The sequence below is a fragment of the Haemaphysalis longicornis genome, unplaced genomic scaffold (assembly GCF_048455015.1).
Source record: "Haemaphysalis longicornis isolate Haplotype H1 unplaced genomic scaffold, Haemaphysalis longicornis Haplotype H1 scaffold_3, whole genome shotgun sequence".
Lineage (NCBI taxonomy): Eukaryota > Metazoa > Arthropoda > Arachnida > Ixodida > Ixodidae > Haemaphysalis > Haemaphysalis longicornis.
The window spans coordinates 95,443,902-95,456,237 of NW_027526335.1; the positions used below are offsets into that span (position 1 = coordinate 95,443,902).

Here is a 12,336-nt window from a genome sequence, read left to right on the forward strand (position 1 = left end):
TTGAGTGCAGTAGGCCTTTAAAGGGACACTGAAGTGATTTGTAAACAATGTGGGATTACGAGCGCAAATTGTAGTCCGGAGTCCCTAGGCCCTGTTTCGACCACTCTGAGCGCGTTTACGCGAATTTATTTAGTAGAAAAATCAATTCGAAAATGCTGTCCTCCTCTCTGCACTCTCACCCATTTTCTTTGGCGTTTTCGTGTGACGTCAGCAGGAGAGGAGCTGGCAATTGGCTGCGCTACTGCAAGGCTCGCCGACCTTCCGCGACCGAGTCAGTCGGCCCAACGTTTAGCCCGCCAGCCACCGACGGGTCATGGCAATACGCTCGATCAGTTGAAACTAAGCCACAACACGTTTGTGAATGGAAGAATGTGCCTTTCTTTATTTCGTTAGTTTTTACTCAGTATATAGCTCCAAGTCAAGGTCGCTTCACACAAGCGCTGCACAAGCGACGCTTCGCTGACTGGTACGCCAGTAGGAAAATATAAGGCCTCTTGAAGGGGTAGAAGAGTCAGCGAAGTCAATATAGGTACTAAGGAAATAAAATCAACTGATATTTTTACTGTACAGCGTAAACTAGGGTGCGGGAAGCACTTTTTTTGCGCTGGGCGCACAAGCACAGCGGTCAGCAGCACGACTACGCATCTCCGAACGCTTTTCCGTCTAAGAAATGCAATTGCTAGACGTGAGCTATTGTGGAAACTCGGGGGACGCTTACTGCACGAGCGCAATACAACAAATAGTCACCTAAGCTGCTTGAAATACTAAAACTAAATGAAAGTGTAAACTGGTTATACATTATATACCTTATATTTCCACATTCCGCAGCGCTCTCGCTCGTGGCCGTGTGGTTTGGTGCGCTTAGTATATCATTGCAAGAGTTTTGCCTGTCACAAGTTCAAATCCCCGCGGGCACAAGCTTTTTTTTTTATAAGGTAACTTTTTTGTTTTTCGCCTGTTTTGTTTTTTGTTTTGTTTTCTATACTGAGTTCGCCTTTTTTTGGGCCGCAACGTTCACTGCTCCACGAACTAGTCCGCAGAACTCGCGCAGCCTGGCACCGGCGCGCTAGCGAGTTCTCGTTGGCATGCTGTTGCCATAAGCACCGACTGCTTGCGGGCAGTGGGCACAGGCCAGAATCAATAGACCCTTGGCCTGGTGCGAACACGCTTTTTACGATACAGGCATGAGTGAGGGAAGCTCCAAATATGGGGGAAAAGCGCATGCATTTGTGCGTCTGCGGGGACGCGGAGGGCGTTTCATGCACGCGTAGGCCTCGGCTAGTGAATGCTACGATTCCAAGCCGTCCTGGGAGGCTTATCTTATGCATTTTACAGCCGACAACATGGCAGAAGCGCGGTACTACGATCAATGGGATATTGAGAATGCCCATCCAACGACGCCATCGGATGTCAAACATGTTGTTTTACAGAACCGAAACCGAAACTTGTTTGATTGCTAACCTTGGGCATCGTCCAATCACGGTGCCCCCTCCTCTCAACGTCACAGCTTAGATGGTGAGGCCGCCGCCAACCGCGCATGGTAGTTTTCTTCTTTCGCGCTTTGTAAAATAATTACCGATTTGTCAACCGGATAAACGATTAAAAGTGTGCTCATTTGAGCCAGTCTATACAGTGCAAGCAAAAACGGGAGCTTGACAAATTCACTTCAGTGTCCCTTTAAAGGGACACTGAAGTGATATGTAAACATTGCGGGATTACTTTCGCAAATTGTAGTCCGGAGTCCCCAGGCCATGTTTCGACCACCCTGGGCGCGTTTACGCGATTTTATTTAGTAGAAAAATTAATTCGAACATGCTGTCCTCCTCTCTTTACGCTCGCCCATTTTCTGCGGCGTTTTCGTGTGACGTCAGGAGGGGATAAGCTGGCAATTGGCTGAGCTACTGCACGGCTCCCCGGCCTTCAGACAGAGTCAGTCGGCCCAGCGTTTCGTCCGCCGGCCGCCGACGGGTCGTCGCAATTCGTTCGCTCAGTTGAAACGAAGCCAGGACACGCTTGTGAATGGTAGAATTTGCCTTTCTTTACTTGGTTAGTTTGTACACTGTATCTAGCTCCAAGTCAAGGTCGCTTCACACAAGAGCTGCACAAGCGCACATGCGAACCTTCGCTGACTGGTATGCCAGTAGGAAAATATAAGGCCTCTTGAAGGCGGGAGAAGAGAGCGAAGTCAATATAGGTACTAAGGAAATAAAATCAACTGATATTTTTACCGTACAGCGTAAACCTAGGGTGCGGGAAGCACTTTTTTGCGCTGGGCGAACAAGCACAGCGGTCAGCAGCACGAGTACGCATCAGCGAACGCTTTTCCGTCTACGAAATGCAATTGCTAGACGTGAGTTATTGTGGAAACTCGGGTGACGCTTACTGCACAAGCGCAATACAACAAATAGTCACTTAAGCTGCTTAAAATGCCAAAACTAAAGAAAAGTGTAAACTGCTTGTACAATATATACCCTATATTATCGATGGCAGCGGAGCCTGCTCCGTGGCCGAGGGGTCTGGGTTGCTAGTTTTGCAACCTCAAGTATTTTGCAAGTCACGAGTTCGAATCCCCGCTGGTACGTGCCTTTTTTTTTGTAAGTTAACTTTTTCGTTTTCCGCCGATGTTTTCTATATTGAGTTCACCTTTTTTTGGGCCGCAACGTTCATGGCTCCACGAAATAGCTCACAAAACGCGCGCAGGCTGGCACTGGCGCGCTAGCAAGTTCTCGTTGGCGTGCTGTTGCCATAAGCACCGACTGCATGCAGGCAGTGGGCACAGGCCAGAATGAACAGACCCTTGGCCTGGTGCGAACGCGCTTTTTACGACACAGGCATGAGGGAGGCAAGCTCCAAATATGGGGGAAAAGTGCATGACATTTGGGCGTCTGCGGGTACGCGGAGGGCGTTCATGCACTGCGTAGGTTTCGGCTAGTGAATCCTACGATTCCAATCCGTCCTAGGAGGCTTATCTTTATGCATTTTTACAGCTGACAACATGGCAGAAGCGCGGTACGATGATTACTGAGTTATTGAGAATGCCCATCCAACAACGCCAACGGTTGTGTTTTACAGAACCGAAACCGAAACCGAAACTTGTTTGGTTGCTCACCTTGGGCATCGTCCAATCACGGTGCCCGCTCCTCCTAACGTCACAGCTTTAGTTGGTGCGGCCGCCGCAAACCGCGCATGGTAGTTTTTCTTCTTTCGCGCTTTGCAAAATAATTACCGATTTGGCAACCGGATAAACGATGAAAAGTGTGCTAATTTGAGCCAGTCTACGCAGTGCAAGCAAAAACGGGAGCTTGACAAATTCACTTCAGTGTCCCTTTAAGCCTTCATGCGGTCTTGACTATCACATACGAGACTCTGCGGATTGTTTAACTGTTACGTGATTCCCAGCTTCCGCCCTGCATGCATCTGTCCTTCTGCACATCCTTTTTAAAGCTAAGCTTTCTTTGCATCACTGATGGCTACCGTCTCGTCACCCAAAATGGTTAGCAATTAGTCCAGTAATGATTGTCCTTCCATGCCCTTCTCGCGGGGGCGGGGAAGGAGTAGCATGCAATGGCGTTGCTCTACTCAGCACATGATCACGCGCTGAAGTCGCGCCCAAGGCGTCAGCGCTTTTGATAAAAGAAAAAAAAAAACAAAACAAAAACAACGACCAATTGGGAAGATTCCGGAGCGCACTAATTATCTAAACGTAGAGTGAATTATTCTGTAGCACTTTACCGTACACTCGGTATATCCGTGCAATTAATTAGCAAATACAAATGCTCCTGCTAGGGATTATTTGACAAAAATTGCCACAATATCGGCGCCTCATGTTTAGCTCCATCGTGTAGCTCGAATATCTCAGCCAGCCTTACCCATTTTAATCAGGGCCACTGGTCTTCCTAGGCAGTCTCTCCCCTTTGAGAGCATCATCAAACGGTTGTCGACTAATATTGCGCGAAGTGGAACGGCCGTCGGGAGGAGGTCTTTGAAGAGGTCCACCGAAGTCTTTCTCACGCGGAAGTACTTCTGTATAGTCTTGAACGCCTTTTCTACCTGGTACTTCCGGCCGCGAAGAAATTTAACCAGGAATTCGTCGTCCACGGGGCAGTCTAGCCGCGCGTCACCTGCGTAGCATGTGGAGAGAAAGAAACGTCCGCTCAGTGAAATGTCTTCAAACCTTGGCAGTGCTGCTTACCGGTTAATACGTCCTGATGAGTGAGTTGGTTGGGGATTCTTTTCACACCATTGTTTTCAATGTACCGAATGCAAAAACAGGAATGGAAAATACGGCACGCAGGAAGAAGCAAACATTTATTTCTCACTTTCGTGATTTGGATACAATGCCCCAGTCATGAGCACATAAGAACGAGAGGCACGTGCGACGGTAACATTTAATGCAACAGGGGCAAGGGGGTATTCGTGGCTGTGCCCGCTTCAAAAAATTTGATTTCGCACTAATTTCAAAATGCGTGGTAGTTTAGGATTGGAGGCGTCTGACCAACACCACTGCGCACCACCAACGCCCTGTTTTGCGATCTCCCGTCACATCCTGGTCGTCACATCCGGGCGATCTCGAAGTGGAAACATTTAAACTGAGATAAAATAAACAAACTTGTTTACCCGCCCCAGTGCATGGGCGGGGACAGACTAATTAAAGAATGGTGACGGCCTTATGAGTTAAAAGGCTGAGGACGCCTTCTAACGGCGTGTTCTCTATCACCGTCAGCGAAACGTTGTCGGTATCGGTACTGCAATTAGCAGCTATATTTAATAAGTTGCTGGCCGTGCCACTGCTCTTTGTGTGATAAGCCTAACATTGCGTACCCGGGAGCACGCTAAGACAGTCATGGTTGCCTTACCCTCCAGTACCATCAATGTTTATTACTACCATGTGTGTCCTATTTCACTTGCTCCACAGAGTTTAATACTGATATATACTAGAGGTAAATCTGGCGCCACTGCCTAGACAAGCCGCGCTTCAGCGAGCATGACTTCATGTAACACGGACAAGTTTTCCATCGTTACTTTTCATGATTCGCCAACAAGCTTCTTCGGCTGCAAAACGTATCAACATTGTTGTAGAAGATTATTAGGGTTGTTTTATATATTAAAACAGTAGAATTCCGAAATCTTTATTTTTCACTTATTTTTTAGAAGCTCCATGCAAGACGAACAACAAACAAAATGTTACCCCTTTTTGTTGATTGTCGTTCTTCTCACTCCCGAGAGCGACAAGAAGCCGTGTGGGAAGCCAAGTCTAACAGGAGAGGAACGCTTCTTGCTGGAATGGCGGCACCCATGGTGTCACGTAATTGCATCGACAGATTTCTCTCTAGTGTATATCGGAATAAAACTCAATGGTTTGCTCAATGGATGATTTGACGCAAGTTGAAGCGTCCGGTAATGAGCTCGTACTAGTCATGCTTTGACGCTCGTTTTACCAAACGAAAAAGAAAAATGGAGCGATGTCTCCTAAGATAGCACAGGTGATACCAAGAACATATTTTCTCAATTCTGTAAAAATAGTTTCCGTGAGTGATTACTCGACTTGTTTGATAAATTGCGCCTGAATGATGGGACCAGTGAGCGCTTACGTCCACGCGAGTTTCAGTGTAATGTAGATATACCCTTGAACCAAGGGAACGAAGACAGTGGCCAGGCCCTACGCTTCGATCACACAGATGAACTTCGTCTCGAAATCTATTCAGCCAATGAATAAATCACTCTGGGGTCGATGTTACCACGAATGTACGCTCAAATAATTCGCCTATCGTGTTGCTTCGCTGCAAATGTCACAGGATGATAACCTTCACCGCCTCTGCCATGTACATGTGCCCCCAAAATAAACTGAGCACCGGTTCTTGAAATTAGAATAACTTCTATTTTCGCATCTGCATGCATAAAGAGAATATGTGCGGCCCGAATTTAAACGGAGCACGGGTTTGTGAAATTAGAATAATTTCTATTTTCGCATCTGCATGCATAAAGAGAATATGTGCGGGCCAATTTTATTTTAGAATGACTTTTTCGATAAGTCACTTGGAGGTTGTTGGCTAGGCATATGAAGGAGAAATACTCTCAAAATCTCCCAACCCGTCCTCTGTTTACTTCTTCAAGCACCTGTACCTGCCTGCCTTCTTTTGCAGTGCACCTCTCACTCTGTTGCTCTCCTGTCTCGGTCTTGACAAATGCAATGGTTTGTTGAATTTAACTTTCCCGCGTTCCCACTGCTGGCGCGGCATCAGCGGGTACTTTTTTTCTGTTTGGGCAGCTGATAGCGGAAGCTATGATTGGTGCTCTAGCCCCTTGCTTCACGATCGAGCTCGAACCCTGTCTGTACTTCGAGGTTAAAATATTCTTTTTAACGCGTTTTTTGTGTGTTTGCTATCGCAAAAATAACTCGCACGTCTATTTTTTATTAAAAACTGCTGGTATCATGTATATATGTCCTGCTTTAAATACGCCTAATGTATCCTGTTTGCTGAACAGTGTTGGCAGTTATCAACTACCAGATTTAGAGTTTTGAAAAGTTTTGTCTATTTAAATGTCTCACTCAAGGATTCTCTTAACTTTTGGCCCTGCGGCTGAATCTACGAACATACCGACAGACAGAGAGGCAGAAATAGACCAGATTGCCCGTTTAATGAGTCCAGGAGAGACTATCGTCTTCAAAACATTCTTGCATAAAAAGGTCACGTCAAGCCGCACTCAGTAACGAAAATAAATTGCGCACGCTGCATACCTGGCTCTGCAGGGTCTGTTCTAAACGTACAGACTTTGTCAAAATCCTGTAGGCCATTGCGACCGTGGCCGGGGCAGACGCGTGGCCAAACAGGGGCGCTCCGGTGTCCGCTGTCGGCGGGTAAACATAGCAAAGGAGGCTTTAGCGCTTCCTTCGTAATGTGTCTGGTGCGATAAGTGCAGCGCGCGGCCGGTTGCTCAGCAGACGCACTTCGCGCCTGGGTCGCGCCAGAAATACTACAAAATCAAGAGCGATGGTTCCCCTGCTCTTTTTAGCCGCACAACCTGCTGACAGCGGCAACCGTAGCGCCCCTGCTTGGCCGCGCGTCTGCTATGGCCACGGTCACCGTGGCCCACAAAATTTTTACAAAGACTGTACCTATATACATCTCTCCTTTTTTTCAATTTCTACATGTATCTCATAAAAACAACAACCCTGTGTAACAATTTTAGGACTCGCTTAAATTGGTTATACCCAGTGCAGCGGGCAGAGGCATATGCCTTGTCATATATAAAGTATATCTTCAAAAATTGTCTTGAGATAGCACAGATACATCGATCGCACTACGAAAGCGTTTCGCTAAGAGGCACAAACTGGCGGATTCACCCTAAGGCTGCCGAGCCTATGCGATGTCCGACGTAAGTACAGTTACAGTTACACCATGCGCACGAATCTTCGCACACCATAAGATATCAAGGCGGTCTAAAGGTATCGGTGAATGACCTCTACGTTGCGCAAATTTTTTACCAGAGGTTACTTCAGTGCGCTGAACCCCATATAAAGGAGTAATTCTGGACATAAATAATAAGCGAATTCAACCTTTTTTTAGGTGCGGAGCACCTTAGGACCTCACAATGTCCGTCCGCGTCCGTGCGCATAACATTTACAATAGCAAAAAATCACACCGGCACCGGCACCGGCACCGGCAGGATTCGGGCCTGTGTCTGGCAGTCCAGACAGAGTTAGCGTCAGTCGTCTTACCCACTCGGCTACGACCGTAAGTTAGTACCCGAGAGTCAAACGGTTTACTTCCTCGCCTGTAATGGTGCGGAGTACATTAGGACATCCCAATGTCCGTCCACGTCCATCCGTTTGCACACCAGCGGATTTGCGCCCCGACCGTCATTCAATTTAAGCTGTGAGCTTCATTTAGGGAATAATTAAGGCGTAACTCACGGCTCAAATCGAATGACGGTCGGGGCGCAAATCGGATGCCACTCGGGGCGCAACTTAGATGTCATTTCGAGTCCCCGTACTCCGAACCCTCGCCATAATCCACGGAGTGGAGATGCTGCCATTTTTTTTCCTTTCGGGTTATCTCAAGCACGTAGGCTACGAAGTAATATGTTGCAGTGTGGAAGGACTGAAAGCTTACCGGCGATTAGTTGTCGCAACCGCAAAAGACAGCGCTCCTTGGTTTCCTTGGTCTATCCGAGTTCTGTCCTGGCTACGTCTTCAACGTCCGGCGGCAATGTTACGGGGACGGCGAGGTCACTCTTCACATTTACGTTCTGCATGACGCAGCCGCTGGAACCGCAGAATTGGGATGGTGGCACCGCAGTCACGACGTGACTGATTTCGCAGCGTACCCACGATGCGAAGCAAAGTAAAAGAAGGAGGCACTGACAAAATGTAACTAATGAGCCAAGCGGGATCACGACTGACAGGAAATAATTTCGTTGAGCTCAAGCTCATTGAAGTTGCGTATACTTATTTTTATTGTTCTTATTCAGACTCTTCCTATACTCGCCGTCTGGTGTATGGAGCTTCCGAAATCCCAGTAGCAACTTCTGGCTCCGGGGTCAATCCCTAAGGAGGACAGGTGACATGTCATCATAGCCAATGACGGTACTGTGGATGTGTTCACACCCTACCATATAAAATGTAATACTGGTGGAAAGTCGCTTCTGTTGCACAGGAATGAAACATCTGACTAATGTTCAAAATATTATCCAGGAGATTGAAGTCGGTTACAATACTTGCCATCGCCGTCAAGACTAACACTATACCATCAGTGTATTTCTTAGCTGTCTATAATCTATTCTTCTTCCGGACCTCTAATGGAGGGAATTTTCACAGTGTCTGATGGGTATCTCCAACGTTTTTGCGTACGAATGGGCTGTAGAAAGGTTTGTGGCCTGGAAAGTTTATTGTCGGTCAAGAAACCATTCTAAAATGGGAGCGGAACATTGGGAGGCCACCGGGACTCGCGGGCATGGTGGCTTTTTTCGTTGCGCGTGGCTCGGCTTCGATGCGAGGGCGACGCATTGTTGATAATGATGGAAGCAGCATAGGCTAATGATAATGATAGCGCCGCCCCAGAGTGATAATGATGCACTCGCTACACTTGTCCAATATTTAACGCCTCGACAGGTGGACCTCCGTAAAGACGTCATTAAAGGGACACTGAAGTGAACTTGTCAAGCTCCCGTTTTTGCTTGCACTGCGTAGGCTGGCTCAAATTAGCACACTTTTCATCGTTTATTCGGTTGACAAATCGGTAATTATTTTACAAAGCGCGAAAGATGAAAAACTACCATGCGCGGTTTGCGGCGGCCGCACCAACTAAAGCTGTGACGTTAGGAGGAGCGGGCACCGTGATTGGACGATGCCCAAGGTGAGCAACCAAACAAGTTTCGGTTTCGGTTACGGTTCTGTAAAACACAACCGGTGGCGTTGTTGGATGGGCATTCTCAATAACTCAGTAATCATCGTACCGCGCTTCTGCCATGTTGTCAGCTGTAAAAATGCATAAAGATAAGCCTCCTTGGACGGATTGGAATCGTAGCATTCACTAGCCGAAACCTACGCAGTGCATGAACGCCCTCCGCGTACCCGCAGACGCCCAAATGTCAGGCGCTTTTCCCCCATATTTGGAGCTTGCCTCCCTCATGCCTGTGTCGTAAAAAGCGTGTTCGCACCAGGCCAAGGGTCTGTTCATTCTGGCCTGTGCCCACTGCCTGCAAGCAGTCGGTGCTTATGGCAACAGCACGCCAACGAGAACTCGCTAGCGCGCCAGTGGCAGCCTGCGCGCGTTTTATGAAATAGTTCGTGGAGCCATGAACGTTGCGGCCCAAAAAAAGGTGAACTCAATATAGAAAACATCGGCGGAAAACGAAAAAGTTAACTTACAAAAAAAAAGCACGTACCCGCGGGGATTCGAACTCGTGACTTGCAAAATACTTGCGGTGGCACACCTAGCAACCCAGACCGCAGGGCCACGGAGCGGGCTAAGCTGGCATTGGTAATGTAGGGTATATATTGTACAACCAGTTTACACTTTTCTTTAGTTTTGGCATTTCAAGCAGCTTAGGTGACTATTTCTTGTATTACGCTCGTGCAGTAAGCGTCGCCCGAGTTTCCACAATAGCTCACGTCTAGCAATTGCATTTCGTAGACGGAAAAGCGTTCGCAGATGCGTAGTCGTGCTGCTGACCGCTGTGCTTGTTCGCCCAGCGCAAAAAAGTGCTTCCCGCACCCTAGTTTTACGCTGTACGGTAAAAATATCAGTTTATTTTATTTCCTTAGTACCTATATTGACTTCGCTGACTCTTCTCCCGCCTTCAAGAGGCCTTATATTTTCCTACTGGCATACCAGTCAGCGAAGCGTCGCATGTGCGCTTGTGCAGCGCTTGTCTGAAGCGACCTTGACTTGGAGCTAGATACAGTGTACAAACTAACCAAGTAAAGAAAGGCAAATTCTACCATTCACAAACGTGTCCTGGCTTCGTTTCAACTGAGCGAACGAATTGCGACGACCCGTCGGCGGCCGGCGGACGAAACGCTGGGCCGACTGACTCTGTCTGAAGGCCGGGGAGCCGTGCAGTAGCGCAGCCAATTGCCAGCTTATCCCCTCCTGACGTCACACGAAAACGCCGCAGAAAATGGGCGAGCGTAAAGAGAGGAGGACAGCATTTTCGAATTAATTTTTCTACTAAATAAAATCGCGTAAACGCGCCCAGGGTGGTCGAAACATGGCCTGGGGACTCCGGACTACAATCTGCGCAAGTAATCCCGCAAAGTTTACATATCACTTCAGTGTCCCTTTAATAGGTATTTCGCAATAGTTAGCTGTCGCCTTGGCCCTCGTTCATACAAATAATGCGATCTCTATCCCAGACTCTGAAGCTGCCTTCGGAAGCTTCTAATCAGAGAGTGTGGTTCCTTACAGTCTGAATTAAGGTACTTTGCAACACCAATTCTGCCTAAGCTTCATATGGACCTCGGCATAACGCTTGCTGAGAGGCACCAGCCTTCGTGATCAGCAAGCCTGTGCACTCTCTTTCGATGCATCTGAGCAGTCCTTATCAACTGCCCCTCCCTGGAGATTCGGATATTTTTATGCACTACAAAAAAGCTGCACAGCTTGGTTGGCCCACAGCTTGGTTGCCCTGTACGGAAGAGAGGAAAGAACGACACCGACATTCCCTCCTTTGTCCCGTCCTTTAGCGCAAACTTTTTTTTAATTATGCACACGAACCAACTAGCCCAACAACGCTACTCAAATGATTAGCACACTCAGGTCCTGCGTATCCGAATGGAACACCCTTCAGGACTGCAGTCAACATTGCACTTTAGACACTGACTGACATAGTCGGTCATATGACGGCAGTCAAACGACTGCCTGTGCTGGCTATTGATGATAGCGAACAATTCTGAAAGGTTTGAGTTTTTTTTTTTTTTCTAAACTCTAGATTTATGCAGTCTTACCCCAAGAACTTCAGTTTTCGGATAAATTTGCAGCTATATCTAGCGAAAATCTTCACCGCTACACTTAGTAGGGAGAGTGTAACATCCTCCCGTGCCGTCCCATCACCTTGTACACCCTTTCCTTCGAAATTGCGTGATGTCGGCACCACCCAAGCAGCCCCGAAACAAAACCTATAAATCAGCCCCTCAAAACGCTTGTATGCCTGTACTGCATTGAAAGTCAGGGAGTCCAGTAGTATATTTATTGTATGAGCCATTTCAAGACTTCATCACACATGTCACCTCGCAATTTGCCCAGAAAAACCCGAGGCCTCTGCACCTGCTATCCAAGGAAGATTGACGGAGTGCAGTTGTGTGTATGTGAACGTATTGGGCTGTGTGCTGGTGATCATTTGGCGTGAGTCGACAACCGTCACGCAGCGAGACTTACAAGTGACAAAGTGACAGTAACTTTTGGCATTTTCTTTATTAACTTTATTTCTTTGTTCGGTAATAAAATCCAATGAATATTCTCCAAGTCTGGTTCCAATTCGCTGTTTGTAATTTTTGTAACCACAAATAACGCCTTTTTGGTGCTATCCAACCGAACCCCCCCCCCCCCCCCTCCCCCGCTGATGGATGCCCCCCCTTGCAAAAAGTTCTGCGGACGCCCTTGTCCACCCCCTTGTTACCTTCCAGGAAATTACGCGATATAACTGTTCTGACAGACAGTTCTTTTCCCGTCACCCAAACTCTCCGCAACTGAATGATCGCTCTCGTGAAGGCTACAAAATAATACCGCCATGCGCTAATAAGTTTGCACAATAACAGCACTGCGCCATTACCCCCTAAATAGGACGTTCTCCACACAATCGCCTGCTGACCTTAAGTTCTATGCTGATCCCTGC

At 47.6% G+C, this 12,336-nt stretch overlaps 1 protein-coding gene across 1 annotated transcript in view; it reads right to left on the reverse strand.

Annotated features, from left to right (window-relative positions):
- Positions 1 to 12,336, reverse strand: part of LOC144174896 (alpha-tocopherol transfer protein-like) — a 37,001-nt gene that overhangs the window by 6,612 nt on the left and 18,053 nt on the right. Inside the window, exon 7 of the mRNA XM_077703868.1 lies at positions 3,870 to 4,121. Within this exon, the coding sequence (XP_077559994.1) occupies positions 3,870 to 4,121 (252 nt within the window). The remainder of the gene's footprint in view (positions 1 to 3,869; positions 4,122 to 12,336) is intronic.